Source organism: Papilio polytes, unplaced genomic scaffold, assembly GCF_000836215.1.
Source record: "Papilio polytes unplaced genomic scaffold, Ppol_1.0 DF824047.1, whole genome shotgun sequence".
NCBI classification, from domain to species: Eukaryota; Metazoa; Arthropoda; class Insecta; order Lepidoptera; family Papilionidae; genus Papilio; species Papilio polytes.
In genome coordinates, this window is record NW_013525157.1 from 3,217,159 (window position 1) to 3,242,250 (window position 25,092).

The 25,092-nt window shown below is 37.7% G+C and overlaps 3 protein-coding genes across 4 annotated transcripts in view; 1 reads left to right on the plus strand and 2 right to left on the minus strand.

Annotated features, from left to right (window-relative positions):
• The first annotated feature begins 359 nt into the window (after window positions 1–359).
• On the plus strand, window positions 360–17,162 carry LOC106100584 (adenylyl cyclase-associated protein 2). Its single transcript, XM_013279481.1, has 9 exons — window positions 360–524; window positions 1,242–1,534; window positions 4,648–4,733; window positions 5,326–5,708; window positions 6,867–7,016; window positions 7,545–7,735; window positions 11,318–11,524; window positions 15,412–15,555; window positions 15,890–17,162. Exons 1-9 carry the CDS (start codon window positions 398–400, stop codon window positions 15,977–15,979), a joined length of 1,671 nt encoding a protein of 556 aa, XP_013134935.1. The 5' UTR covers window positions 360–397; the 3' UTR covers window positions 15,980–17,162.
• On the minus strand, window positions 12,410–15,159 carry LOC106100585. Its single transcript, XM_013279482.1, has 6 exons — window positions 14,714–15,159; window positions 14,279–14,404; window positions 13,776–13,986; window positions 13,316–13,614; window positions 13,012–13,233; window positions 12,410–12,742 (listed from the first exon to the last, which is right to left on the minus strand). Exons 1-6 carry the CDS (start codon window positions 14,939–14,941, stop codon window positions 12,494–12,496), a joined length of 1,335 nt encoding a protein of 444 aa, XP_013134936.1. The 5' UTR covers window positions 14,942–15,159; the 3' UTR covers window positions 12,410–12,493.
• A 79-nt stretch (window positions 17,163–17,241) lies between the features above and the next one.
• Window positions 17,242–25,092, minus strand: part of LOC106100583 — a 37,429-nt gene continuing 29,578 nt past the window's right edge. The window contains exons 3-13 of one of the 2 annotated variants that reach the window (XM_013279480.1): window positions 23,438–23,636; window positions 23,065–23,299; window positions 20,180–22,929; window positions 19,896–20,099; window positions 19,652–19,819; window positions 19,424–19,559; window positions 19,101–19,307; window positions 18,748–18,882; window positions 18,357–18,640; window positions 18,105–18,274; window positions 17,242–18,012 (exon numbers count right to left, since the gene is read on the minus strand). In XM_013279480.1, coding sequence (XP_013134934.1) covers window positions 17,629–18,012; window positions 18,105–18,274; window positions 18,357–18,640; window positions 18,748–18,882; window positions 19,101–19,307; window positions 19,424–19,559; window positions 19,652–19,819; window positions 19,896–20,099; window positions 20,180–22,929; window positions 23,065–23,299; window positions 23,438–23,636 — 4,872 coding nt within the window. In that variant the 3' untranslated portion in view covers window positions 17,242–17,628. Of the gene's footprint in view, window positions 18,013–18,104; window positions 18,275–18,356; window positions 18,641–18,747; window positions 18,916–19,100; window positions 19,308–19,423; window positions 19,560–19,651; window positions 19,820–19,895; window positions 20,100–20,179; window positions 22,930–23,064; window positions 23,300–23,437; window positions 23,637–25,092 lie in introns of both variants that reach the window. The other variant, XM_013279479.1, reaches the window with a different exon arrangement.

A 25,092-nucleotide genomic window follows, 5' to 3' on the forward strand; every position in this document is an offset into this window, starting at 1 on the left:
CAAATATGATTTTGGTGATAGTTTTTCATTCAAATAAGCCCGAGTTTTTTTTAGTATTAATGAAAACGAAACTGTTTCACATTACCTCATACTAATTGCAATGCTACGAATTTGTCTAATCGTAATAATATGTATTGTAATTAGAAAGTTTGTCACGATACGGAGAAATGATGTAATTGTTATTTTTGAGAAGTCGCAATGAATAGGCGTACGTAACGCGTATATTGTATACTTTGGCATGTTTATCATATTATTAGTTTTAGTCAGTTTATCGTGTCCATATCTCGGATGATAGCGCACGTCCTATCAGCATTGTTTAAAATCTTTTAACATTTTTCATTTTATTTCTGTCGTGATCGTGTGTGAACTGAACATTAATTATTGTGCCGGTTAAGTAATGGCTGATAATGATCAGATCCCAAATATGAGGAATATTATAAGAATGTTCGAAGCCCGAACAACTATCGAGGATGTGTGCACTGAGGAATCGGCAATGGACACCGATATATCCGAAAGGGCAAATGGTGAGATGGGTATTTGTACTGATGTAAAAAAATCGTGTTGTTTTTCGTAATAATTGATGGCGAAAGAAGTGATATAAATGCATAACATTATCAGTCTATTTTATGGGAAAAAAATCCTGTGCTCATTTCGTTTTTATTAAATTTGAATACTGGTGTATTAAACACATATTTATGTAAAGCATTTCCATGAAGCAGTTTACATATTTCTATGCTGTCGTTTTATTAAATCGAAAAAAAATTTACTCAGGCTGAAATTTACTCTTTGTGTTGTAAAACCGCGTTTCGCACGAATAACGCGTGTTTTCTCAAGCATCATAAATACTTCACGTGTTAAATTCCGTAGATGAAGTATTTACAATGATCCGATACGTAATTATACTTGTAGAGAATGAGCTGCTTTTTGTATTAATTTTCTGCATTTAGTTTATTAATGAATCGTACGCATATTAAATATTAATCGGAAGGAAGGAATCAATAATGATACGCCATGTTATTTATGTGCTTAAATCAATTAAGTAGGAATGAGAGTTAAAGCAAATTTACCATATAAAAGTATGTTTTACTTTGATAGGTTACCGGGCTACATGGCAATGAGCTCGGGTATAAATAAAAGATAGAGGTAACGCATTTGGTGGAAAATTTGCTACAGTAAGAATCGTAATTTTGTTTTAAATTATTACGGACTAATAGTAGATTTTCCATATTTTTTTGTTGTAGGTAGTGAAGGCGAGCAGTTAGTCGGAGGTAGCAACCCAGCTGCCGATTTCGAGGCTCTTATTGAGCGTCTAGAGCGTGTGACTTCACGGCTAGAGCGACTCCCCGCGCTGCGCTCCCGCCCACTCACACCCCCGCAGTCGCCGGCACCTCAACCGTCGGCACCTGAGTCCCCGGCACCACAGTCGACGGCACCTCAGTCTCCGGCACCAACGCCGCCACAGGAAACAGTAGAGCTCCCAGAGACGCCAGTGGAAGACAGCATGAGTGTCAACGGGTATCAGGATTTGATGCAGGTAAGCGGTTTAAAAGAAAACTTAGTAAGTAAAACATCAACTTCTTAGGTTAAAATATAAGATGGCCGGAAATTTTCAATGAATTTCTAAGTTCTCCGTTGTACAATTTGTTAGCGTTAGGTTGAGCAATATGCTGCCGCTAGCTTCGTCTCGTATTCTTATTAAGTGCCTTTATTACGTGGGAAGTAAGAAATTAAATTTGTAACGAGGACTCCCGGCTTTATTAACGGAAATAATTTTATAGAACATTTTCTAAAGCTAAAAAATTGTAAGAAGGCTTTTTTATTGGCTTTTAATGATGTTAAACATTAATCTCGAAAAGTGTTCGAAAATCTCTCTCATAATGTTTTTGCTTGGTTTATTTTCAATCAAATGCAAAAGTATAATTTAGTTGATACTTTAGACTCTACATTTACGAAGTTTCATTATTTCTGAAATCGAATTCACTACTGTGAATGTACATATTTATAGGTATGTTTCATTTTTTTATCTCATTTTCACAGCTACCAAGTATACTTTTAATTTTGTTAAAGAACAAGGTTAACGAGACGAGTTCGGAGTTTAATGTGCTGAGTCGAAATTCACTTAAAGTAATTACTGAGGCAGGAACAATATTTACCTTATCTGTTTGCTTGCCTAATCAAAAGTTGTTGCGCCCAACTTTCTTCATTACCTTAAAAGATGCGATGGTAAAAGCAAAATTAAGAATAATTTTGTACTGAAATTTCAACGGTTTCTCAGGGTATAAATTTTACTTTTCGAATACTAAAGCAAAAAATGCTACCGACTTTTACATTTTTCTAGTTAAAGTTTTATGTGTTAACATTTAGATCTTGATAAGTTCCATTTTATAAAGTTAGTGGGAAATAGATCATTAGTATATGAAATCTTTAAATGATTGTCCAAGAAATTAGAGACTTCGGAGGGTTATCACGAACTTTCGTGAAAACTTTTTAGTAACGACATCGACAAGATTTGTATGAGATTTGTGTAGCGCCTCTATCGGGCGTAAAATACACCAACTAATGATGACGAATACGTTCTCACAACCGTCATGCAAATATTCGTGATAGACCTTTTTGTTACCTTTAACCTACTATATGCTTAATACTTTCGTAGTTACCTTTAATGGGTAGGGATAAACAAGGATTATGGTATGTAGATAAAGTTTGTGTAGGGTTAATGTAGGTAACCGCTGTTGTTTCATGTGCTTATCAAGTTTAACGCAGGATCAATTAACAGGTATTTTAGTTTACATCTAAGTTCTAACCTTTGTATTAAATAATTACTGTTATTAATTCGACGAATGAAGGTATGAAACTTTAGATGGTATCGTCTAAAATGTTTTAGACTTTGTAAATGAAAAGAGAAACGAATTAAACTCACAGAGGTAAATCTATGTTCTCTGATCACTCCTAACTTGATACATGCGTCAATTTACGAATTGGTATTTTATCATTAGTTGAATTCAAGTTGATAACGAACACAATAAAGCTAAGTTATCTGGTATCGCAGTGCTTAATTTGGGTTTAAATTTTCTGTAACTGAAATGAATGTGCTTTGATAATAAAGTTAGCGATGTTATTCTTTTGTGGGCGGCTGTACCGCCGTAATGCATGATAAACGACACACAAAGGGCCCATCTACTCCCGCGCGAGCGAACTAAATATTATATTTATCATTGTGATAAATAGAAAATGTTTTCTCTTTAGGCATCTTACATTCTAAATTAAAAAGTATATATGATTTTTTCAAACATGAACATAAATAAAAATTTCTATAGAAAATTAAAAATTATTGTATAAGGTATTTTTATTTCCGTAATTGTAAATCACAAGAGTATTTCTTTGACAATGAGTATTAAATGCCTTAAAAAGGCTTTATTTATCTTGAGATAAACCTTTTGTCCCTTTGACCTTTTAAGTAAGGACGGGTGAATAATACAACCTTTTTAACGTAAACCTGGGAAGGATAACAATGGTATTGTGCAGACATTTTCCGGTGCGATTATTTCTTTAGTTTTTTTTTAATAAGGATTTAAATTAATAACAACTGAATACATTAAGTTTTATTAATATTCATTACATTTATTAAGAAGCTGTTGCCCACGACTTCGTCCGCGTGATATTAAAAAAACCAAAAGTAAGTTGTCTATGTCTTCTTCCATACTCTGCTCTACATCTATGCCAAATTTCATCCAGATCCGTTCAGCCGTTTAGGCTACAAACTCTAACAAACATCCACCCATCTAAACTTTCGCATTTATAATATTAGTATAAAAAAAAAACACTTTATTGATAAGATCAGTTTAACATAATGAATGGGCTCTGCCTCCTGAGCTAGGTGGGGACCTGTATTACAGGAGGCAGTGCCTTCTCTTAGTCTAGGTACATATCTCATCAAATACATGTGTTTGGGTATGTGTGTGTGTGTGTGTGTGCGTGTATGTAGGTGTGCGCGCGCGCGTGTGTGTGTGTGTGTGGCTAAATTAGTATACTATGATTAAATTAGTTAGATGAGATGAGATAATTGATTTATTTATGTGTAAGACACAAAGTAGTTTCATTTAATTATACGTGGAGTTAAAAGAATTTATTGATTATAATTATTTCATTGTTTTGCCTCTTGACCTATTATTTGTTAGCAATTGTTGTTAAATAAACGATCATCAAATACCCAACATATCAATAAAAATAACGTTTTATTATATGGATGTTACTTTCGAAGTGGTAATAAAAATAACTCTTACATCTCATCTTCTGATAAAAAGGTTATTCGTTGCGATCGGATCATTCGATTGTGCCGAAAACAAACTCGTAACTCGGACGTAATTCATTTACAGCGCCGAACGCGCGTCACGAGTTCCAATAAAATAGATTAATAGTACTGACAAATAAATCAACAGCCCTTGTTATATTGACACAAGATACAAAAGGGCAAAAAGAAAACAGTGCGATGAACATAATTTGTATTGTATTCCAAAAAAAATAGTTAATGTTTTAAGTGTCTACTAGAAGCATTGTTACAGGTTATAGATGATATTAAAGTCAAGTATCAAAAGCTTATCGGTAATGTGAAAGAAATTTTTATAAATATATTTATTTTGTTGCCAGGGCCCTTTGCGGACGTACTTGGAGCTGTCTCAGCAGATCGGCGGCGATGTGGCCACTCACGCCAACCTTGTCAACGAGGCTTTCCAGTAAGTGTCGCCACAAGTGTCATAAGCCTCACTCACACGACGCACAATACCGTTTTAATTTTATCTCCGAAAGTCAAGGGTAGACTTTTGTTGTTCAATTTTTGTCGTCATCAGATTTTATAATCTCTTTTATGTATTAAATGTTCTTAATTTAAAAGAAAATAATCGTTGTGTTTTGAGGCCAGGGCGCTACTCGTAGTGTATTGTCTATGTTCATTGATCCGCAGCCTTTATTACGTGCGCATAGAAATATTTGTCCCAATGCCAATAGCTCTCTACCATATAGTCTACGGATCAATGATCCTCTTTGTATGTTTTACTTTGTAAAGACAGTTCAATTCCCTTTGGTAAATACCAATCTATTTATGTAATGCAACATTTTTCAGATCTATGAATGTTGTGTTCACTTTACTGCTAGAATTCTTGAAATTAATCCGGCTCAAAGGACCGAAAAATGTTAGCGATTTCAGTAGGATTAAACATTTTAACGATTCAGCTTAGTTAAATTACTAGGTTTCTTATATTTTACTTGTGTTACCTGTACTTAACTAAGACCTTTTGTTAATTTTTCACTTTATTTTTATTTATACAGAGCCCAGCTTCGCTACATTCAATTGGCGCAATCTCGAAGCAAACCATCGCAAGCTGAAGAAATGCAGCTTTTAGCTCCGACTAGCGAAAAGATATCTGCTATACAGCAGTTCAGGGAGAAGAATCGAGTTTCGTCGTTCTTCAACCATCTGTCAGCGATATCCGAGAGTATTCCGGCTCTGGGCTGGGTGGCGGTGTCGCCGACGCCAGCACCATACGTCAAAGAGATGAACGACGCTGGCCAGTTCTACACGAACAGAGTCCTCAAGGAGTGGAAAGAGAAGGACAAGAGACACGTTGAGTGGTGCCGCGCCTGGGTCCAGCTGCTGTCTGACCTTCAGGCCTATGTTAAGCAGCATCATACCACCGGACTCGTCTGGTCTGGTAAGTGATTTACAACAATCCCGTAAACATTTAACATAACTCACGTAGGTTTGATAAAACTATTTTTATTATTTTTTTTGTAAAAGTTAAAGAGGAATAGATTATCATTTTTACAAATTTTAAGCTTAATAGCCATAAATCAATAATCTAACATTTGCTTTTAACATTTATCTTGTACTAATTAGAAAGGGAATCAGTCCGTTGCAAAGTCAAATAGCAAAAGAATGGTGAGGCTAATTAAGGCACAGGCCAGCTCGCGCCGGCGACCTGCTTGCTCTATAGACCATTACTATACTCATCAGTCCTTTTTATACAAGTAATTAACTTACATTATTCTTATTTATAGAAATTGCAAATGAAAATAACGGTCGAAAAGTATCAAAGACAAGAAACACGACTAAAAGATAAAAAATATCCCAAAACACTTATCTGCTCGGTAATCATTGTTGTAAATAAAACTGAAAAACAACTTTAAAGATATCCTTTTCAACTTTTGATTAAATTATTTCGTTTAAGTAAACTCTTTTAAACATTTCGAGTGCCATTGTTAAATATTCCGAGTCACGTAAATGGATATTCGAATCGCAATTAATATGATTGAGTTCGCGACGAGCATTTTAATTCTGCTCCAAATGTATTCGATTTTGTTACACGGGAATATCAAAATTGTCCAAAGTATTTTACTTGATTTCCCTCGACGTCGTCGGATCGCAATCTCACTCGCTCCCGCACTTTACCATCCATTGTTTTCTTTCCGTGTTCTAGTTTTGTTATATCCTTCGTTTTGTCTTGCCAGAACTGTAGCTACGAGTGTGGGCGTTACGTAATCCTTTTCTCAACCGAAATAGGCCAAAGGATGGACGGTATTCAATCTCATAATAGATTTTTGTGTTTTCTTAACAAAATTGGATAAGACACCTTTTTCTTGACACGATAAACTTGCCAATTTTAATATTATATCTTTCATATTATTCCTGATAAGTTAATTTCTCTCCTTCCACTTCGCTGTAAGACCGATTTTAAAGTTTTTATTTGTCCTAAGCCTAAACCCCTTATACTAATCATGTTTTTTTCGATTCTGTTACCGTATTTGGACGGATTACCGTTAGTACATATAATGTATGACAGTCGGTCTCTTCAAGTAGTGTCTGTGTGCAGGCCGGGGTGCCGGTGCCCCGCCCCCGCCCCCGCCCGGCGGCCTGCCCCCGCCGCCGCCCGTGCTGCCCGAGGCAGACTTCGCCAACCTCAGCGTCGACGACCGCAGTGCTCTCTTCGCTGAGATCAACCAGGGAGAGGGCATCACCAGTAGTAAGTTGACACTTTTCACACTTTACAGGTTTAAGTTCAAGGAAAATTCAGTAAAAGAGCTTTTTTTATGCTATTCCGTTCAAATTACATTAAACATTAAACAGTGTATATTCTATTTATAGTGATGTAAGTGGAGGTTAACGTGTGGATGTAACGGTGCTCGAGCCACGATCCAGCCGCGAAAACCGTTAACTAAATCGTCGCTATAAACTGCATTGCAACCGCTATTACTTGATTATGTGCTATCAATAAATCTTTGCATTCCTCGTATAAATGTGAAATGTGATAGGACGTTATTTTCTTGTAATTTATACAAAAACATTTCATAAAAATTAATAGCATGTTTAAATTTACAACAGCCAGCTTTCTAAATCATAATTTATTCGTTGCTAATTGCTGCTTTCGATTAGACTGTAGTATTTTCAGCTTCATTTGATAGGAAATTAAATATTATTTTAATTCATTGGCATTTAATTGATGTATTTAAAAGAGGAAAAAGGTAAAATCCGCGATACCTATTGTCCTTAGACCTGCGCAAGGTGACAGCGGACATGCAAACACACAAGAACCCTACCCTGCGCCAGGGGCCGGCGCCCTTCAAGGCGGCGCACTCCGCCCCCGCCCCCGCCCCAGCCCCCGCCAAGCCGCTGCCGCAGCCCGGCGCCGGCCAGCTGGACAAGCCGCCCGTCTTCACACGCGACGGCAAGAAGTGGCTCATTGTAAGTAAACTGCCCTTCTACACATTCACAGGACCTAGATGACTGACTATCTACAATATTATAGAAGAAAATGAACAAAAGACTAGTTTTTTCTTCCTTATACTGTGTACTGTACGCACATAAATGTTGGCAGGACATTTGCATGTCATGGTCTTCGGTGATCCAATGATATTACTAACCTCGATTTGCGACTTTCTTTGATAGAAATTCAAGAAGTTTTTTGAGAACTTGTTTTATAGTACTGAAGTGTAAATTTATATAGAACGTACGCTGTCAGTGATAAATTATAAAGCCTCCACATGAACCTTTTACTCTCGACCTTACGTGAAAGTTCATATGCATTATTGAAATAAAAGGTCTTTAGTAGATGATAAGTCTTTTCGAATAAGTCTTTTATACTATTTTATTATCTGGTAGACTGATAGATTTATTATTAACTTTTAATCCAAAAAAATGTGGAAAAAAGCAAACACGTAACTGATGAATGTATTTGCGTGAAAATAACAAGGAATTTTACCAAAGTTTATGCCAAAGAAATAAATTAAATTCATCCCTCGTAACTTTGTGATGTTCTACGTATTTCAATCTTTTATCATTTCCCGCAAATATTAGTGTACATACGGGCAGGGGCTTTGGCATACAGTCGGCACTCGGTGCCAATTTAATTTGCCAGTTATTGAAGCACTCACTACTGCGAGTGGCCTTTCAGGGAGGCTTTCTGAATTATTAAACGAATAACATTGCATTTACAAACTAACGAACCACAAATAGAGGGACTTATTAAAGTTTATATGGATGAATATTGTAAGAAGGTATCTTCTAACAGTTCAAATCATACTTCATACTAATATTATAAATGTGAAAGTTTAGATGGATGGATGGATGAGGGATGGATAGATGTTTGTAGCCTAAACGGCTGAACGGATTTCGATGAAATTTGGCATAGATGTAGAGGATAGTCTGGAAGAATACGTAGGCTACTCCCTTATGTTTTCTTTTAATTCCACGCGGACGGAGTCGCGGGCGAAAGCTAGTAATCTTTATGAAATTTGATATAGCTGTAGAATATAATCTGGAAGAACACATGGACTATTGATTAAGTTTTTTTTTTTTAATTCGCGCTTCCTGATTAAAAAGGATCTCGGTTTTTTAATGTATCGTTTTCTATGTTTTTTTGTCTTTTTCTAATTCCCCGGTATTCCTGTCTTGTGGCGACTGTGGATTATGTCTCTGATATTCCTCAACAAAAGGGACTATCGTTTGTACTGCGCCCTAATGCGACCAATTCTCTCGGATGCCCGCATAAAATTTAATGAAGGTTGCTTAACCGTTGCGGTATACTGTAAATAAAACTTTTGCAATATAAGGGTCAATACTTCATATGCGTTGAAAAATGAAAATAATGTGACAAAATGTAGATACACTATTATCTGACTGTAATTAAACGTATGTACTTAAAAATCAATATGTAAAAGGCAATTTTGTTTAACTTTCTCATAATATAAACTTAGCAACTTGGAAAATGTTGCATAAATTAGTCACTTAAATCTACATTCCCATATAATTACTGTTATTTTCGAGGCACTGCGAAATTTATGTTTGTTCGGGACTTTATAAACTGTCTAAAGTTATAAGAGCACGATATAAGGGGAACACGTCTCTAACTTGTAAACAAAGTCCTTTAATTGTTGCCCTTTTGTTTACTTTTGTATGTACAGTTTGTTCAAATAAGATTTTGACCACTGCTCGTGTTTAGAAAAACAAAACCATTAATAATGGAAGTTGGAACGTTATGTATTAACGAGTCTCTGGTCTTATTTGTAGGTATATAATGTAAGAAATATGTTCTGCTTGATATGTTTGTTACGAGTGAGATTTAATAAGTAACAACGCGCTATTTGTACTGTTAAAAATTAAATATATATACTTTTCTCCTTTGTCCTTTGTTACGTATCTAATATAACATCGTAGGAGTGTAGTGAAAATGGAAAAACACAAAGTAAAAATCTATTTATTCTAGATTATTTAAATGTGTAATTTCCAATGTAGATTTTAACTAGAACTGTACCAATATAAACGATAGAAAAATCAAAGTAAAATGTCTTGTAATTGAATACACGATAAGTTAAATATTGAAGGACTAGAAGAAAGTATGACAATAGACTGCGAATATCTTTACGATATCAGATTTAATTGGAATATGATCTTTCTTTCAACGTAATAAGGACTATAATTATACAACTTATTTAAAGTGTATAAGTCTACAAGATAAGTAAGAAATGAGTTGAACAAAGAGAATAACTGATAAAGAATGCGCTAAGTGGCAATTAGGTACAATCTGCTCTTTGAGATATAGCGTACTTTTATCAAAGAGTTTTTACCAGTTAGCCTATTTTTTTATTTTCACAGTAAATTGAAATTTTAAAACCATACTAAAGTTTATATAGTGACGTGATTTATTACCAATACTTTGGCTTCAGGACTATTGATTTATAGAAAGTGAAGCAATATGAGACTATTTTACGAGGGTAATATAAAGTCGTGATCCTCTCCCAGGGGATCGTACGTGTTCGTTACCTGCAACTTCAGTTACTCTAGTGTTTTTATTAGGTTTGACATATATTTTATTAACTAAAGTTATTTTTATAATGTAACAGGCTTTTGCCCACGTCTCCGTCCGCGTGGAATTAAAAAAAAGTAATCTATGTGTTCTTCCCGACTACCCTCTACATCTGTACCAAATTACATCGAGATGCTTTAAGCGGTTTAGGCCACAAACTCTAACAAACATCCATCCATCTAAACTTTTGTTGTGTAATTATCTTTTTCAAAGTTTTACTTATGGCAAAATTGAAGCTACTAGTGTATTCAAAACACTCGTTAATTTGAATTGCAATTTTAATTTGGAAAGCCAATAGAGGTAGGCGCGGCAGTCGAATACCTCGCTGGGAATTCATGACGTTTCAATTATTTACGATGTAGCACCGACGCTAATTAACCTCAATTAATACGATGCTATAGACATTGCTAATTCATTTGGTAACTATAATGAGATATTCATTAGTTGGCACGCGCGATGCCTCGGTTTAATTCATTTAAAACTTCAAAGTCTTTTATATCAATTGCTTTACAATGTAGCTTATAATCTCATTAGTTGCAACGGTAAACAATTTACGTAGTTTATAAAAGCTACTTTAAGTATATTTAAGCCGTTTATCGATACTCATATAACCATTTATTATAATCTATTAATCTATCGGAAATTTATTAATTCAAGTTGGTCTTTCAATGGAAGCACTTAGCACTGGATGAAGAAGCCATCCCTATCTATAAATTTGTTTTGTATGTATAATAGTATAAACGATAAAACGTTAAGCTTTCTCCCGCGACTTCTTCCGCGTGGAAAAAAAAACTAAAGTGTATAACATATGTGTTTAAGACTATCCTCTACGTCTGTGCCAAATTCAATTCATCTAGATGCGTTCAGCTGTTTAGACTACAAACTTTAACAAACGGATGAATATGCCACCGCATTTATAATATTAGGAAGACAGGGTTATTAATTTATATATTCTTTACTAGGAATACCAGAAGGGCAACTCCAACTTGGTGGTAGAGAATGCGGATATGAACAATGTGGTGTATATGTACCGCTGCCGCGACTCTGCTCTCACTGTGCGCGGCAAGATCAACGGCGTCGTGTTGGACTCCTGCACCAAGTGTGCTGTCGTCTTCGACAACCTCGTCTCTAGTGTTGAATTCGTCAACTGCCAGTCGGTGCAGATGCAGGTCAGTACTAAGCATATCTGTCCTATTGTTCCTTACTTTATGTATATTAGCGATAAGAAACATGAAGAAAAAGGTACAATGGAGGAAATAAAGTTTAGTGTTTTTGCAACACAAGGAGACTGCTTTCAAGGGCTTAATTGTGGTGAAAGTTTGTAGATGTGGACCTCGTCTAGTCATCGGATTGCACTTTTTTAATATTTTGTATTTAGTGTTAAAAGGAAACTATGCTAAAATTATTTTGTAATTATGATAATTTGTGACGTAATTTTAGGCTAAATGGCCTCAAAGTAGATTTGTCAACTCGCTAGGGTTTACCAGTCACGTTCCATTTTATAACGAGCCTAATTATCATTTGAAATTAATTAACAGTTAAATAATTAACTACACGTAATTAAATGTAATTTATGAATTTATAATAGTAGATTATACAATAGTTGTAAATTAAAAACTATTTTAAATTTAATTTATTTAAAGTCTATTATGTTATGGGCCCATGAAACATGTTATAAAAATGAGTAATACGAAGGCGACGTATTTCAAGCGAACATATTTTCACGAAACACTTTGAAGCTTAAATATGTTTGAGATTGTGTTGGTTCACTTAGATTATGTTTGTACTGGGATATTTTTAAAACGCTGCATAAAGATACGCAAGGAATATTGAGCGCTTTGTGCTACAAGGCTCTCGCGAGTTTTGTGCTACGTCACAATTATTGCGTCATATATTTTATAACACAATATCCTGCAGCCATCAGATAAAATGTTCTCTTTTTTTGGAATCGCTACTTATTATCATTCATCGTCCTCCCGACTATCGCATTACATTTGAATAGTCTGTCCGCTTTTCAATTTGGGAACAAGCGAAGAGGTAATTAAATTGAAATGACAAGAAAAAGTATTTTTATTTAAAGATACCTAGTACAGTATCAAAATGCTTACTATTTGAGAGTAAATTATATTATAATAAGGTCACAAGGAGGCGATATCGTTGCAATCCCAGTCATCGCCCGCCTCGCTCTTCACCTCTTGTATGGCGAGCTGACTGCTGGTTTCCTCCGTCACCACGAATAGGTTGTTGGCGAGCCGTGGCCGGCCCCACTCGCAATCCAGCCCCGTCTGCAGCCCAGACTGCAACCCTGCTTGCAGCCCAGTCTGCAGCGCAACCTCGCCCTCGCCCGGCTCGTAGTACTCGCGAGACATGTCCATGTCCGCTGATTCCTGACAAACGATCGATAACATCACAACAATGGTTAACTAGCGTCTTATTGACAATCAAATCGTTCGATGGTTGTTTAGGATCGCGTTTATGTCATAAAGTTCGATCACAGGTCTCTATTTACACCGGGTCTTGATTAACTATTCGCGAACAAGGCGTGAATTGAACGCCGTATTGTAGTTTATTAAAACTTATGTTTTCTTCTAATTGGCAACAAATAGCAGGTGTTGCTGTTATGAAGGATAGTTATTACACAGTAGAGGTATTTTACCTGAAAACAATAGGGTGAGTTGCGGAAGGCGTTGGGGTACCAGCTGATGTCGCTGTCAGTGTCGGAGGAGTCGCGCAGCGGCGGCTTGCTAAAGTCGCCCATCGCCTCCTGCGACGCCAGCTCCATGTGGTTCGTGTCTATGTCCACTATCGCCAGTTTGCTGTTGATCACCATGTTCAACGTCTTCTGCCAGTCTTCTAGTAATTTTTTTATGTCTTCCATCTGAAAAGAACAGGTTTATGTTCAATCAGATTGGTATATGTATCAAAATAGGAAAATTATAGCGTATAAAATAATTTCAAACCTTTCTTTTTAAAAGCGCTTGCTTCGAAGCTCTTCTGAGTCTTTTTTGTTTGATAAAATGCCTAAGATATGATACTTTGTAGACGTTGGTGACTTTGACTATTTTGACTTGACATTCCTTCTGACTCTCACTGGCAGATGAATAAATGCTTGCTTCGGGGCTGGAGGGCTCGGCAGGCATATACTCCCCGTACTCTCCGTACTCCCCATATTCCCCGTACGTGTTCTCCGATTCCACTTCAGACAACTTTGTGCGTTCGATCTTTAAGTCTTTCATTAATTCGATTAGAATTTTTTGTTCTGGAAGATGATGTTCAATTAGCAAAAGTTATAATGTTTCTCATAATAATCTGAAACATATGAGTTGTTCATGTTCCACCTCTTTCCTTTCAGAAAAACCTTTTTGTGCTTTCTTTATGGATGCTTTCGTTAAAACTCTCAGACTATAATAAGAAAAGGACCTTGTTCGGAGTTATTTTGCGCGTGTTGTGCATCAATGTCTGCCGCGAGTGCGTTGGACTCTGCAGCGCGGCGCAGGTCGTCGTCGTCGGCGAGCGCTTGCCGCACGCGCGCGCGTACCCCGCGGAGTCGCTGCAGCCCGCGCCGCAGCTCCTCTGATCGCTCCTTGTGCTCCGCCTCTCGCACGCTCAGCTTCGTTGTCGCTACCTTCACCTACACAAAAACACGTAAACTGCTTTTCGACAGGATTAGAAACACATTTTAATATGCTTTAAGATTTTTGTAAATGTATTTCTTACGAGCATTCGCCCGCGTGCTGTAAATAAAACAAAAGTAAGTAACCTATGTGATCCTTCAGATTATCGTCTACGCCTAGGCAAAATTTCATCGAGATCCGTTATCCGTTTAGGCTACAAACTAACAAATATCCATTCATCCGTCTAAACCTCGCATTGATAATATTAGTAAGAAGTAAAATATGTTCCAGTGGATTTTTAAATTTTACCTGTAGTTTTATGTCTTCAAACTCTTGTTGCTTTCGTTGAAGATGCTCCCTTTTCGATAGATAATAATTCTTCATATATCTATACATAAACAACGATGTCGGTACGTATTTGAAAATAAAAATGACCTGCAAATGGAATACAAAATGTATTTCTGTATTTACTCATCCATTTATAGTTTAAAAGAGTCATTGAAAATCGTACGGACGCTGAGCACCGCTGAATTAAATTTAACTTCAAAGAACTTGAATAAATAGTAGAAGTTTGACAAGATATTTTTCTGTGTTCGAGTGATCTATTTTTGAGTTACGATTTTCTTGAACAAAATATTATCTTGTAAATTTATATAATTAAGCGCAGCTTGGGAAATTACTTTAAAGCTCTCACAAAAATGAAATTTTAAAAGACACTCGTCGCGTGTATAAAAATGAACTAACCACATTGACAAGCGTTAAGTTTGTGTAAAGAATATTAAAGCCGGTAATGAATTGCGTCCTAAAGGAGCCGCCGTATTCGTCTATGACGGTTTCCATGTACTTGACCGTCTCCCATAGCCAGAGGGCCCTCTCGTCGTCCTCCTCCGCCGAGCTGTTGTCCACCGTCAATATGTTCTGTAAATAAAGCAACGCTAACACAACCGCTAACTTCACAAATAAAGCGAACATCTAAACTCAATAAAATTCACATGTTTGTAAATAAATTTCGCAGTATAAAGATTTTATAAAACGTCAAAGACTTTTGATTGACATTGTTGACTGTTCCTTCTTTAAATGTTTCTTTTTTTATGGCAGATTCGTTCGGTAAGATGGTATTGAATTTTATTTTAAACAAAATATTGCGACTGTATTTAATTGGGGTGATCTAAGATAGAACTATGTTTGCTAAATTATTTATTTCAACGTATTTTAATACATTTGAAGACAAATGCTTTTGTGTTTATTTAATCTTCGCGTATTTGTCAGTGTTAATTGGCATTTGGTTATTATTATGTAACTTAAGTAGTAAACTTTATTAGGGAAATGTATCATTTATACAGACGTGCGTGAATGCAAGTATATATTTTTTATTCTTTAAAGAATAAAAAAAATGTTAACTGTAATGTATATATTTTATATTGTTATGTTTGTTGCTGCAGGTGCTGGGCAAGGTGCCGACTATCTCCATCGACAAAACGGACGGCTGTCAGATCTACCTGTCGCAGGATTCCCTCGAGGTTGAGATCGTCAGCTCCAAGTCCTCGGAGATGAACGTTCTCGTGCCCAAAGCTAATGGCGATTATGTAAGTAACATAAATGATCTAGTCCCTTGAAATCTAAAACCCTTTTTACCACAGCTTTCCATTTAAGGTTTTTTGACAGCTGTTTACTAACATATCAACGTTTTATAGTTTGTTAATTGGCGCCAATAGCCGCCAATAGGCGCCAATATTAGTTTGGGGTACGGTCTACCGATCTTGCGGTCGAGGGTTCGAATCCCCCCGTTCGAATGTCGTGGACTAGCACAAACCTTAAGCTTATTTGAAATGGATAAAGAAAATATAAGGAAATTAACAAAAATCTAATATTTTTTTCTATAAAATCTATATGCAATTAATTATTATGCTATATTTTCAGTCGGAGCACCCGATCCCGGAGCAGTTCAAGACGGTGTTGAACAAGCCGCCGACCGGCCTCACCACCACGCCGGTCGAGAACAAGGGTTAATCCCCCACGGGGTATGCCCGCACTGAGCCCCACACCCGGAACACACATAGGAACACCATTATACAACGGTCTGATTAAATTTACCTAACTCGATCCGCCGCACTTCAAACAACGTTATTTAAACGTATTTCAATAAATTGTACACTCAATATGAACAGAGATTACGCAAATTGTCATAAGGCCTCGAAATAAGTACATAAATAGTTAATTTCGAATACTATGACCACATTTCTACATTTCTCAGCAGATTAGCATTAAAAAAAAATTCGTAAATTTCAATTATCTAACCTTTTTCACTATTCTTAACTACATTTTGTGATTTTTAAAAATAATTTGCGTAATCTTGTCTTGACGTTGTTTGTTCACATAAAGCACAAAATAACATTAATTATAAAATAAGTTTCCGGATGTGAAACGATTCAGTCCTTTTAATTCGTTTGTTGCTCACTTCGCTCGATCATTAGCGTTTAAGATATAAATAATGACGTAGACATAACTGTAATTCAAGTATTTACTCGCCCTTATATTTAATGTTCCTCGCACTCTATGAAATAATACATCTACTAACATACATTGTGAAGAAACTACTGAATTACTTCATACTATGCAAAATAATAAAACATGTTTCTGTAAATGTTTCTCAATGTAGACAGAACATCACCTCTGTATTTGTCTTGTCATCTGTCGCTGTTTAGTTTTGTTATAGCACGAAAATTTGTGACAAAATAATCGACATTTGTATCAGTTTTGTGCTACAGTAAAGTACTGATAAACATACAATTTCTTGTCGAAGTAATTTGTTGTAAATTTTCGTGCTAGACCTCCGAAACTTAGTGTGCGATACCGCTCGGTATGTTAAGGTTAGCTTAAGAGTGTGACGTCATGAGTTTGATATAAAACTCTGCATTTTCTATATTATTGGCTGTAACTAAAGTGAAATATAACCCCGATAAACGTAACCGTATTTGGGCGTACTCTAGTATTAATTACTTTATGTATTGTCTCATTGTGATTGTGTAAGTTAAATTACTGGAACCGAGTCTGTTTTCATCTAAAATCCATATTACGTCGAAGTTATTACGCTATTTATATAGTAATCAGTTTTCGTAACAATTTTATTAATGTAACAATGTGACATTATTTATTACGCCATTCTTATTTGAAGTTTATATTTTTTAATTTATTTGTGGAGAGATTAAAATAATTTTTAAGATTTATGTTTTTTTATTTAATATCCTTTTCCTGGTAAATAAAACAATGTCTTAAAAGAATCATTTTATTTAGTTCATGGATGACGTCGTCCATTTGAATGGGAATCGCTCAAACGGAAAAGGTTATCCATGTAATGCAATAAATAGGTTTTAAATAGGCTTTTAACAGTAAAATATAAAGATTCTGGGCTAATTTACAAACTATATATACAATGCCCACATTTTGTATGGCTTAAGTGGTTTTTTAGACTTTTACTACTTGGAAGATAAGTGATCAGAGACTGTAGCTTTAGTCGGAATATAACTTAACGCTACTTACAATGCAAATCAGTCGAAATCAATGAAAATATTCTACATTTAAGTACTGGCTTATACATTACAACTTGCTCTTTACATCGACTATACTAAAAATGACAAAGAGTCGCTTTTCTTCCACAATCAATCAGGGTCGATACTAGAACTGTTAAGTGCAGCTTCGTGGCAATTGGATTCGTCGCTACCATCGGAACATTCTAGAAAGCCGTTGCATACACTGGATGTAGGCAGACATTCCCCTAGTGGACATCTAAAACCTTTACACGTATCGAAGTACGCGCGCCTTCTGTTCTCTGCTGTCTCCAAGTCGGCATAGAAGTCTTCGTTTGATTTATTATCGTCGTCTTCGTTGTATGTGTCGTTCTTGTTGCGCGGCGTGTACTTTTCTATAACGCTGTCGATCCACTCGATGTAATTAGAGACTTTGGTGTAGACGCCGGGGCGATTCGCGCGCGCACATCCGTACCCGTTGCTCGTCACGCCGTAAATGTACCATTTGCCATCCTCCTACAATATTTAGATAAACCTTAGATACTCTCTTAACTAAAAAAATTTGCAGTAAAATCACGACTTCCTTTGGCAATGGTGTGGTAGTGTACCTGGCACATGAGAGGTCCGCCGGAGTCTCCGAGACAGGCGTCGCGGCCGCCGCGCTCGTAGCCCGCGCAGAACATGTCTTCAGTGACGCGGTAGAGCGGCAGCAGACGCGTGCGCCGCCGACACTCCGCCGTCGATATCACCGGCAACTCCACTTCTTGCAGCGTGTCCGCTAACAAACAAATAACAATTAGTTTTAACTATCACAGGCTCCTACAACTTGCAGTTAGAATGAAGAGTTTAGTATGACTTACGAAAGACCCGCTCATGTTCGTACAGCTGTCCCCAACCGACGACGCTGCAGTGCGTGCCGGCGGGCGGGGGCGCGCGCAGCGGCGGCAGGCAGGCGGGGCGCAGGCGCGCGTGCAGCTGCAGCCGGTCCACGCGCAGTAGCGCGATGTCGTTGCGGAAACCGCGGGCTGCGTACCGCGGGTGCAGCACCAGCTGGCGCACGCGCGCCACGCGCTCCCACGGCCCGCGCGGCCACGCCCCGCGTCTCAGAGCTCCCAGTCGCGCCACCCAGTGCGCTTCCGTTGCTCTATGAAAAAGAAATAGTAATGAAAATATTAATGCTTACTACTAGGGTATCACAAAAAAGTTAGAAGTTAGAGTTAAGACTTAGTCGATTAAACAGGTGGTACTTACTGGTAGAAGCAATGGCTGGCGGAGAGCAGCCACTGGTCGGCGATGAGCGTGGCTCCGCACTGGAAGTCGCCGTCCCGGTATAGCGCCGCTTGCCAGGGCCAGGCGCCCGCCGCCGCGCCGCCGCCGCCCACCACCCTGCCCCACCGCACGCGCTCGTCAGTTACACGCCTACCCAACACACCACGCCTCACGTACACCGTACACCATACACCCGATATCAGTTTTAATATCCGCGAAGTTAAATTTAACAACTATTACAGATTGAATTGAGTCAAGCTGCGACCTGTCATTTCATTGCACTGCTGCAGGCATTCCTTCTTACTTTTTTTATGTTAATGTTTATTGCTATATACCTAGGTTGTTGCACGTCAGCATGGGGCCTAACGCCACAAGCGAGGTCCTGGCAGCGCACGCGCAGCGCGCGGCGTCGCGGGCACTCGGCGCGCCGGAACGTCAGCCTGGTGTCGGCAGCGCGCGCCGCCGCGTTGTGCCACACCTCCCAGTACCCCGCGGTACTGATGCCGCGACCCTCACGCGCTTCACGCGACCATCTCGAACCACTAGAGTCAACAACCGGGAATGAAATACCAAGTGACTGCGTGAACGTTATTTAGAAAAAAGCCAAAGAAAATTTTTATGTCATTTGTATTTGTGTGGTCACATTATAACACCTTACCCGAAAGTCATGGCGCGACATATTGCTCTACCAAGATCTGGTAGTTGCAAGGAACTATGAGCTTCAGCTACAACATCCGCAAAGTTCTCCACACACAAGCGACCCCATTCACCACGTTTTCGTACCATCACGAACCCTGGAACAAGTTTCTTATTATAATACAATATATCACGAATTATTAGTAACATAACTAATATCTTACATGTTCTCAAAGTGATAAATCTTTACCTTCTTCATTATATGGTACAACTTCATTATTTTCTATTTCATCGGATAGAGCTACGCAAGTTTTTTCATCATCACCGAGAGGGCAGTCTGGTGTTCCATCACAAACTCGCGACATATCAATACACTGTCGTGCATTGGAGCAAACATATTGGTTTTCGTTACACCACTCTGTAAAGATAGTAATGTAAAAAATCTTTAAAACCTGAATTTCCTTTTCAAGGGTTTAATAATAATGAAATCTTACCACATTTATTTTCATCCGAGTAATCCCAGCAGTCTACTACCCCGTCACAGATCTTTGCTTGAGCAAAATCTGCGCGCAAATAGTCGGCGCAGGAACAAGCTCGCTCGTCTTCCCCGCCCGGGCAATCCATGAGGCGATTGCATCTGGACGTGTTCGGCAAGCAAAGACCACTTGCACAACGAAATGATGTGGTATTACTGCAATCTTTAAAACAGTAAAGAAAATTTGCAGATCGTAAATTCAATTAAAATTTATTTGAAAAATTTGTTTAAAGTTTTGTTTACCTTCTTCTTCAACAGCATTTAGTACTTCTTTTTCCTTCTGTGGCTTGAATGGTTTGCTGTGCGTTTTTTCTGGTATATTAAAACTATTATCCTCTTGTTTTGAAGGTTGTGTTTTATGGTAGGTTTTCGTCAATATTTTAAATCCGGCTTGATTAAGTGTATAACTTGAGGGTATGGCTTTAGTGGATATCACACTTCCGGGACGACGAAATAAACTGCTGTTACTGTAATCCGTAATTGTAGCTAGACTTGCTAATTGTTTCAATTTATCAAATGTTAGGGTGTTTGATTGATTTATAGGGATTTCTAAAACGACATCAGGTTCTAGAGCCAGCTCATACGCTGGTAGGTTTTGGGTTTTGTTTGCTTGCTTACTGCTGACACTTCCGGTTACGTGATACGACACTCTGTATGTTCCCTCAGGAATAGTTTTATCGCTACTGTAAAACTTGTCCGGAGAAAAATATTCATCACTTAGAGTTGATGGCAGTAAATCACTACTAGATTTAGGAAATCTATTACTAGTAACTGGGACGTGGGCACCATTATTTATGTGATCAGGCATACTTGCGATCACTTCATGGTTGACTGTTTCGTATGCATCATTATCTGCAGAAGTTGTTATTTCTAAGCTGTCATCATCGACGCTTGTTTGATTAAAAGCAGGTATGTAATTCTCTGTATTTAATTCTTCAATTAGTTTTTGTGCTTGAACTGCATTATTAAAAAAACTACGCAAGTTTTCTTTCACAACTGGTGGTTCATTTTTTATCTTTGGTCTAGGTCTTAAAGGTCTATTTACGCCTAAATTTGATTTAACAGGCATTAAAGTTATCACTCTTGCTGTAGTACTCTCAATCTCTTCCTCAGGAATTACCTCAACTGATCCCCTAATTTCAATAGGTTCGTTATCATCACTATCGTCAACAACTACTTTATCAATTACCGGAGTTGACGATGTAGGCAATGTAGTTACTGGTTTCTTTGTGCTTTGTGTATATTTCTTGATAAGGTCTGTTAAATTTCTTAATACTGAAATCTTACTTGGGAATTTCGGTGTTGTGTTGGGGAAAGTAGCATCATTTCTTGTTATAATCGCTTGTAAAGTATCGTTGTAAAATTTTTCTGGAGAATTTTTAGAAAAAGTATCATTTTCGTTTGTAGATGTATTTACTAACTCCCAAGTATGATATGGAACATCTGTTGTTGGAATAATTGAAACTTTATCGTTAGGACGACGAGTAGTATTTTCTTTAGTAATGTGCTTATCTGTCGAAATCGTCGCATTAACAGTAGTAATTTGAGATTTAGCACTCGTTGTAGAGGTTACTGTCGAAGTTGGTACAGTAGAGGTAGTCGTAGAAGTAGTAGAAGTGCTGCTGGAGGTCGTTATATTATTCTTCTTTAATATTGATGTACCGTCAATCGAAACTCTTTCTGTACTATTGCTTTCTGTACTATCTTGCGGGCCCGGTCGTAAAACATTTATCATCGTAGAAGTCGTTTTCTCTTTAGGTGGTCGCATTATTGGTTTCCCATCATCGGCATCGTCTAAATTCGTTTCTTTCATATTCTGTTTAACGTCACTAATTTTGTCTACAGGCAAAGGAAAAGGTTTAGGGTACATTGATCCGAGCGTTTCCAAATCTTTTAGTGGTGGTGCAAACTTCGGTAAAGTAAAACTAGTATAGACTGGGCTAGGGACATAAATGTCTGCCGCTAAATTTGGATCAATATTGTATAAACCAGATGGTCTTCTAGTTGTTTTCTCTGTGTAATGTGTCGGTGGATTCGGAGTTAACATGCTTTCTAGCATTGAAATATCTTCAACAACTTCGGCTACTCCAATTCGATCTTTCGCAGTAGGTTCAGTTACAGTTTCTGTACCTTGAGTCGTATGTTTACTTGTTGTTGTTTCGTAATATGGTCTTGTGATCGGACGCCAAGGTTCATTGTCAATGACATGTGGTACTGTAAATAATGTATCAATCTTTGGTAAATCTTTGTCGTGATTATCATTCGTTAGAAGGTCGAATAATATTTGCGAAACATTCGCCGTAGTAGTTTGTAGAGTGGTAGTTGAAGTTGTTGTCGATGTTGTCGTAGATCTGGTTGGAGGTCTTTTAGTAGTTTTAAAACTTGTTTCTGGTTTTTGTGTCGAAGACGTTCTTGTTTTTATACCTAGATTAGACATTATAGTAAAAGGCTTCAGTTTAGATGTAGAAGAAACCGTGGTTGTCTTAGTAGTTGGTTGTTGTGTTGTTGTTACTTTTGTGGTAGGTGCTTTAGTTGTTGTAGTTGATTTTACCGGTAGTGGTTTGTGACTGGGTTTTTCATCACGCTTTGGTGGTAGGTTGCTATGTTTATTCTCTGTTATGTCTGCTTCTGTTTTTGTTATTTGAAAGGAACCTTGTACTACTGGAATGTTTTCGGTATCTATATCAGGTTCATCTGGATCTCTTTTCTTTGAAGATTGGTTGGGCTTAACGGTAGTCTTCCGGACAACACCTATCCTGCTTTGGAGGGTCTTATCACTGCCGTTTTGGTTCGATAATTGTTTAGGTTGATAACTTGCTAAAGTTTCATTTAAGGCTTCCATTACTTGGGACTCTGAATGATAAGTGTGTTTCAAGTCTCTTTTAATCGCTATGCTATTTATATCTATTTTTATTTGACCAAATGAAGGTTGTTTTGATAACAAATCCTGAACTATAATATTCTTTAGAGAATCTTCTATGTTCGATACAGAACTGCAAAAAAAAAAAGAAATTTTATCAATAAAACCCTTCTCAAACCATTAACATTTATCGAGCAGGATTTTATTGTTTTAAATTACAGCGTTAACGGTCTAGTTAGGGAGTTATGAGTATGTAAACAAATTTTACCTCGGTATTTTTCTTCTATCCAAGTATATTCTGAAGTGTACATCTAGTTTCCGATCCCCGAAGCCGGTGACCATAGCACCGACGAAGGCCTGTCGCAGGGGCGAGGGCGCGGCAAGGGCCTGCCGTAGCCCCACGCTGTAGCGGCGCGCGCGCTCGTTCCACGCGGGGCTGCCGGGCACGCCCCCGTACACGTCACCCCGCGTCACACGGAAGTTACCCTCGAATGTCATAATTGCTGTAAATAGAACAACGATATCTTATTAGTAATTATTTCACATTGTCTAATTGTCTATACGTATTTGGGACTAGGTCACACGGCAGGGAAAGTCAGATCAAACAGCAGGGATTACCATAGGTTAATTGTAGGACTTACGTTCCCCGTTGTCAGGTCTGAGGGCGCCCATGTAGAAGGCGAGCGCGGCGACTGCAAGCACGGCCACGGCGGCCAGCAACGCGCCAGCCACAAGCGCCGCGGAGCACAGTCCCCCGCCCCGCGCGTCTCTCCCTGCTCCGCTGACCGGCACGCGCGGGTAGCCCCCGCCCGCGAACCGATACTCGCTCTGTAATACAGACTACTCAAATTAGGATGTTTTTTTAATCAGAGTCCATGCTTTAACTATAACTAAGCATATAAAATTCATGTTACAAGAGTACATACAGTCTTTTTATTTTTAACTTCGCTATTGGTAATTTTGTTGCCCAAAAACTCAAGTGTATTTTTACTTAAGTTCTCAATTTAAAATAAACTTCGCATATCATACTAAATATTATCCAATACATTCAATATTCAATAACATATTGAAATGTTATTGGATATTTTTTCAATCTTATTAATCAAAAATAAAAACTTATGAGACTTTTTACATATTCAGTAATGCATATCGAACCTTCCAATCGTAACATTAAATGCAAATCTTCTTTATTGTGTGCGAATTCACCGGCGCTGGGTATCATTATGGCAGCGCGATTTAGTACGATCATTACCGATCCGATGAGCCGGCACCAGGCATGCGGCGCCGGTCGCGGTGGTCAAACCCTCCGGCCACCGTCTCCCACCACCCGCGCACCCCCAGTAACGCTAATCGCCCGTCACAAAACACCCAATCAAACCTTCGGGAATGCACCGATGGTAGAATAAAGAAATAAATCCGATCAAAGGAATAATACAGATTCCTTGTCGACGATTACAAGCCTATTGGATGTTGTGCTTTGAGTATTTTTTACATTAATAGACTTAGCTTCTAGTAGAGTTTGCGCGACTACGAATTAAATTAAGCGATCAAAGAAGATTAAACAGTCTTCAAAACTCATAATTATCACAAAAAATATTAAATCGTTAGACAAATTAAAGAAAATTAACGCAGTTTAAAATATTTACTTTTACTTCTTTTTTATCATCAACAAATTCGCACGAAAAATGCACCAAATGATCAAAAAGATTCTCTTCCCCTTTTACAAATTGTTGTAAATTGCGTAGGAACAATTCAACCAGTATGTTACCGCAAATTGGACCGTTCCTACGCGTGTGTTCCTAAATATTTTAAGAGCATTATTTACAAGACACGGCCCGAATTACGATGAGACAAAAATCTCTGGTCGGTGCTTTTTCGTTCGCATAATTACACGGTGGAAGCGGCTATCATTAAAAAACGTCTCGCATTTTATATACACAAGAATGAGGGACGGCGCACATGGAGATACCCACTTATGTAACATGTACACTCAAAATACAGAGTACAACGAAATAATACTCATTATCCAGCAGGTAATCTTTAGACGTGGTGCAATTTGTAAGAATTCACGTCTAAAACTTTTATTAAACAACAAGTGCGTACTGGAGAATTAGGTTATAAACCCCCCTTCATATTCAGTTTTAACTCAACAGTACAACTGTACAGTTAAAACCATATCTGTGTAGAGAAAATTTCATTTGCCAGTTAAAATATTGTTAAATCTGAAGGTGTGTAGCCGGCTTAAGGATTTTTTTATCATGTGAGAAATTCCATATTCCTTTTTATTTGCGTAATA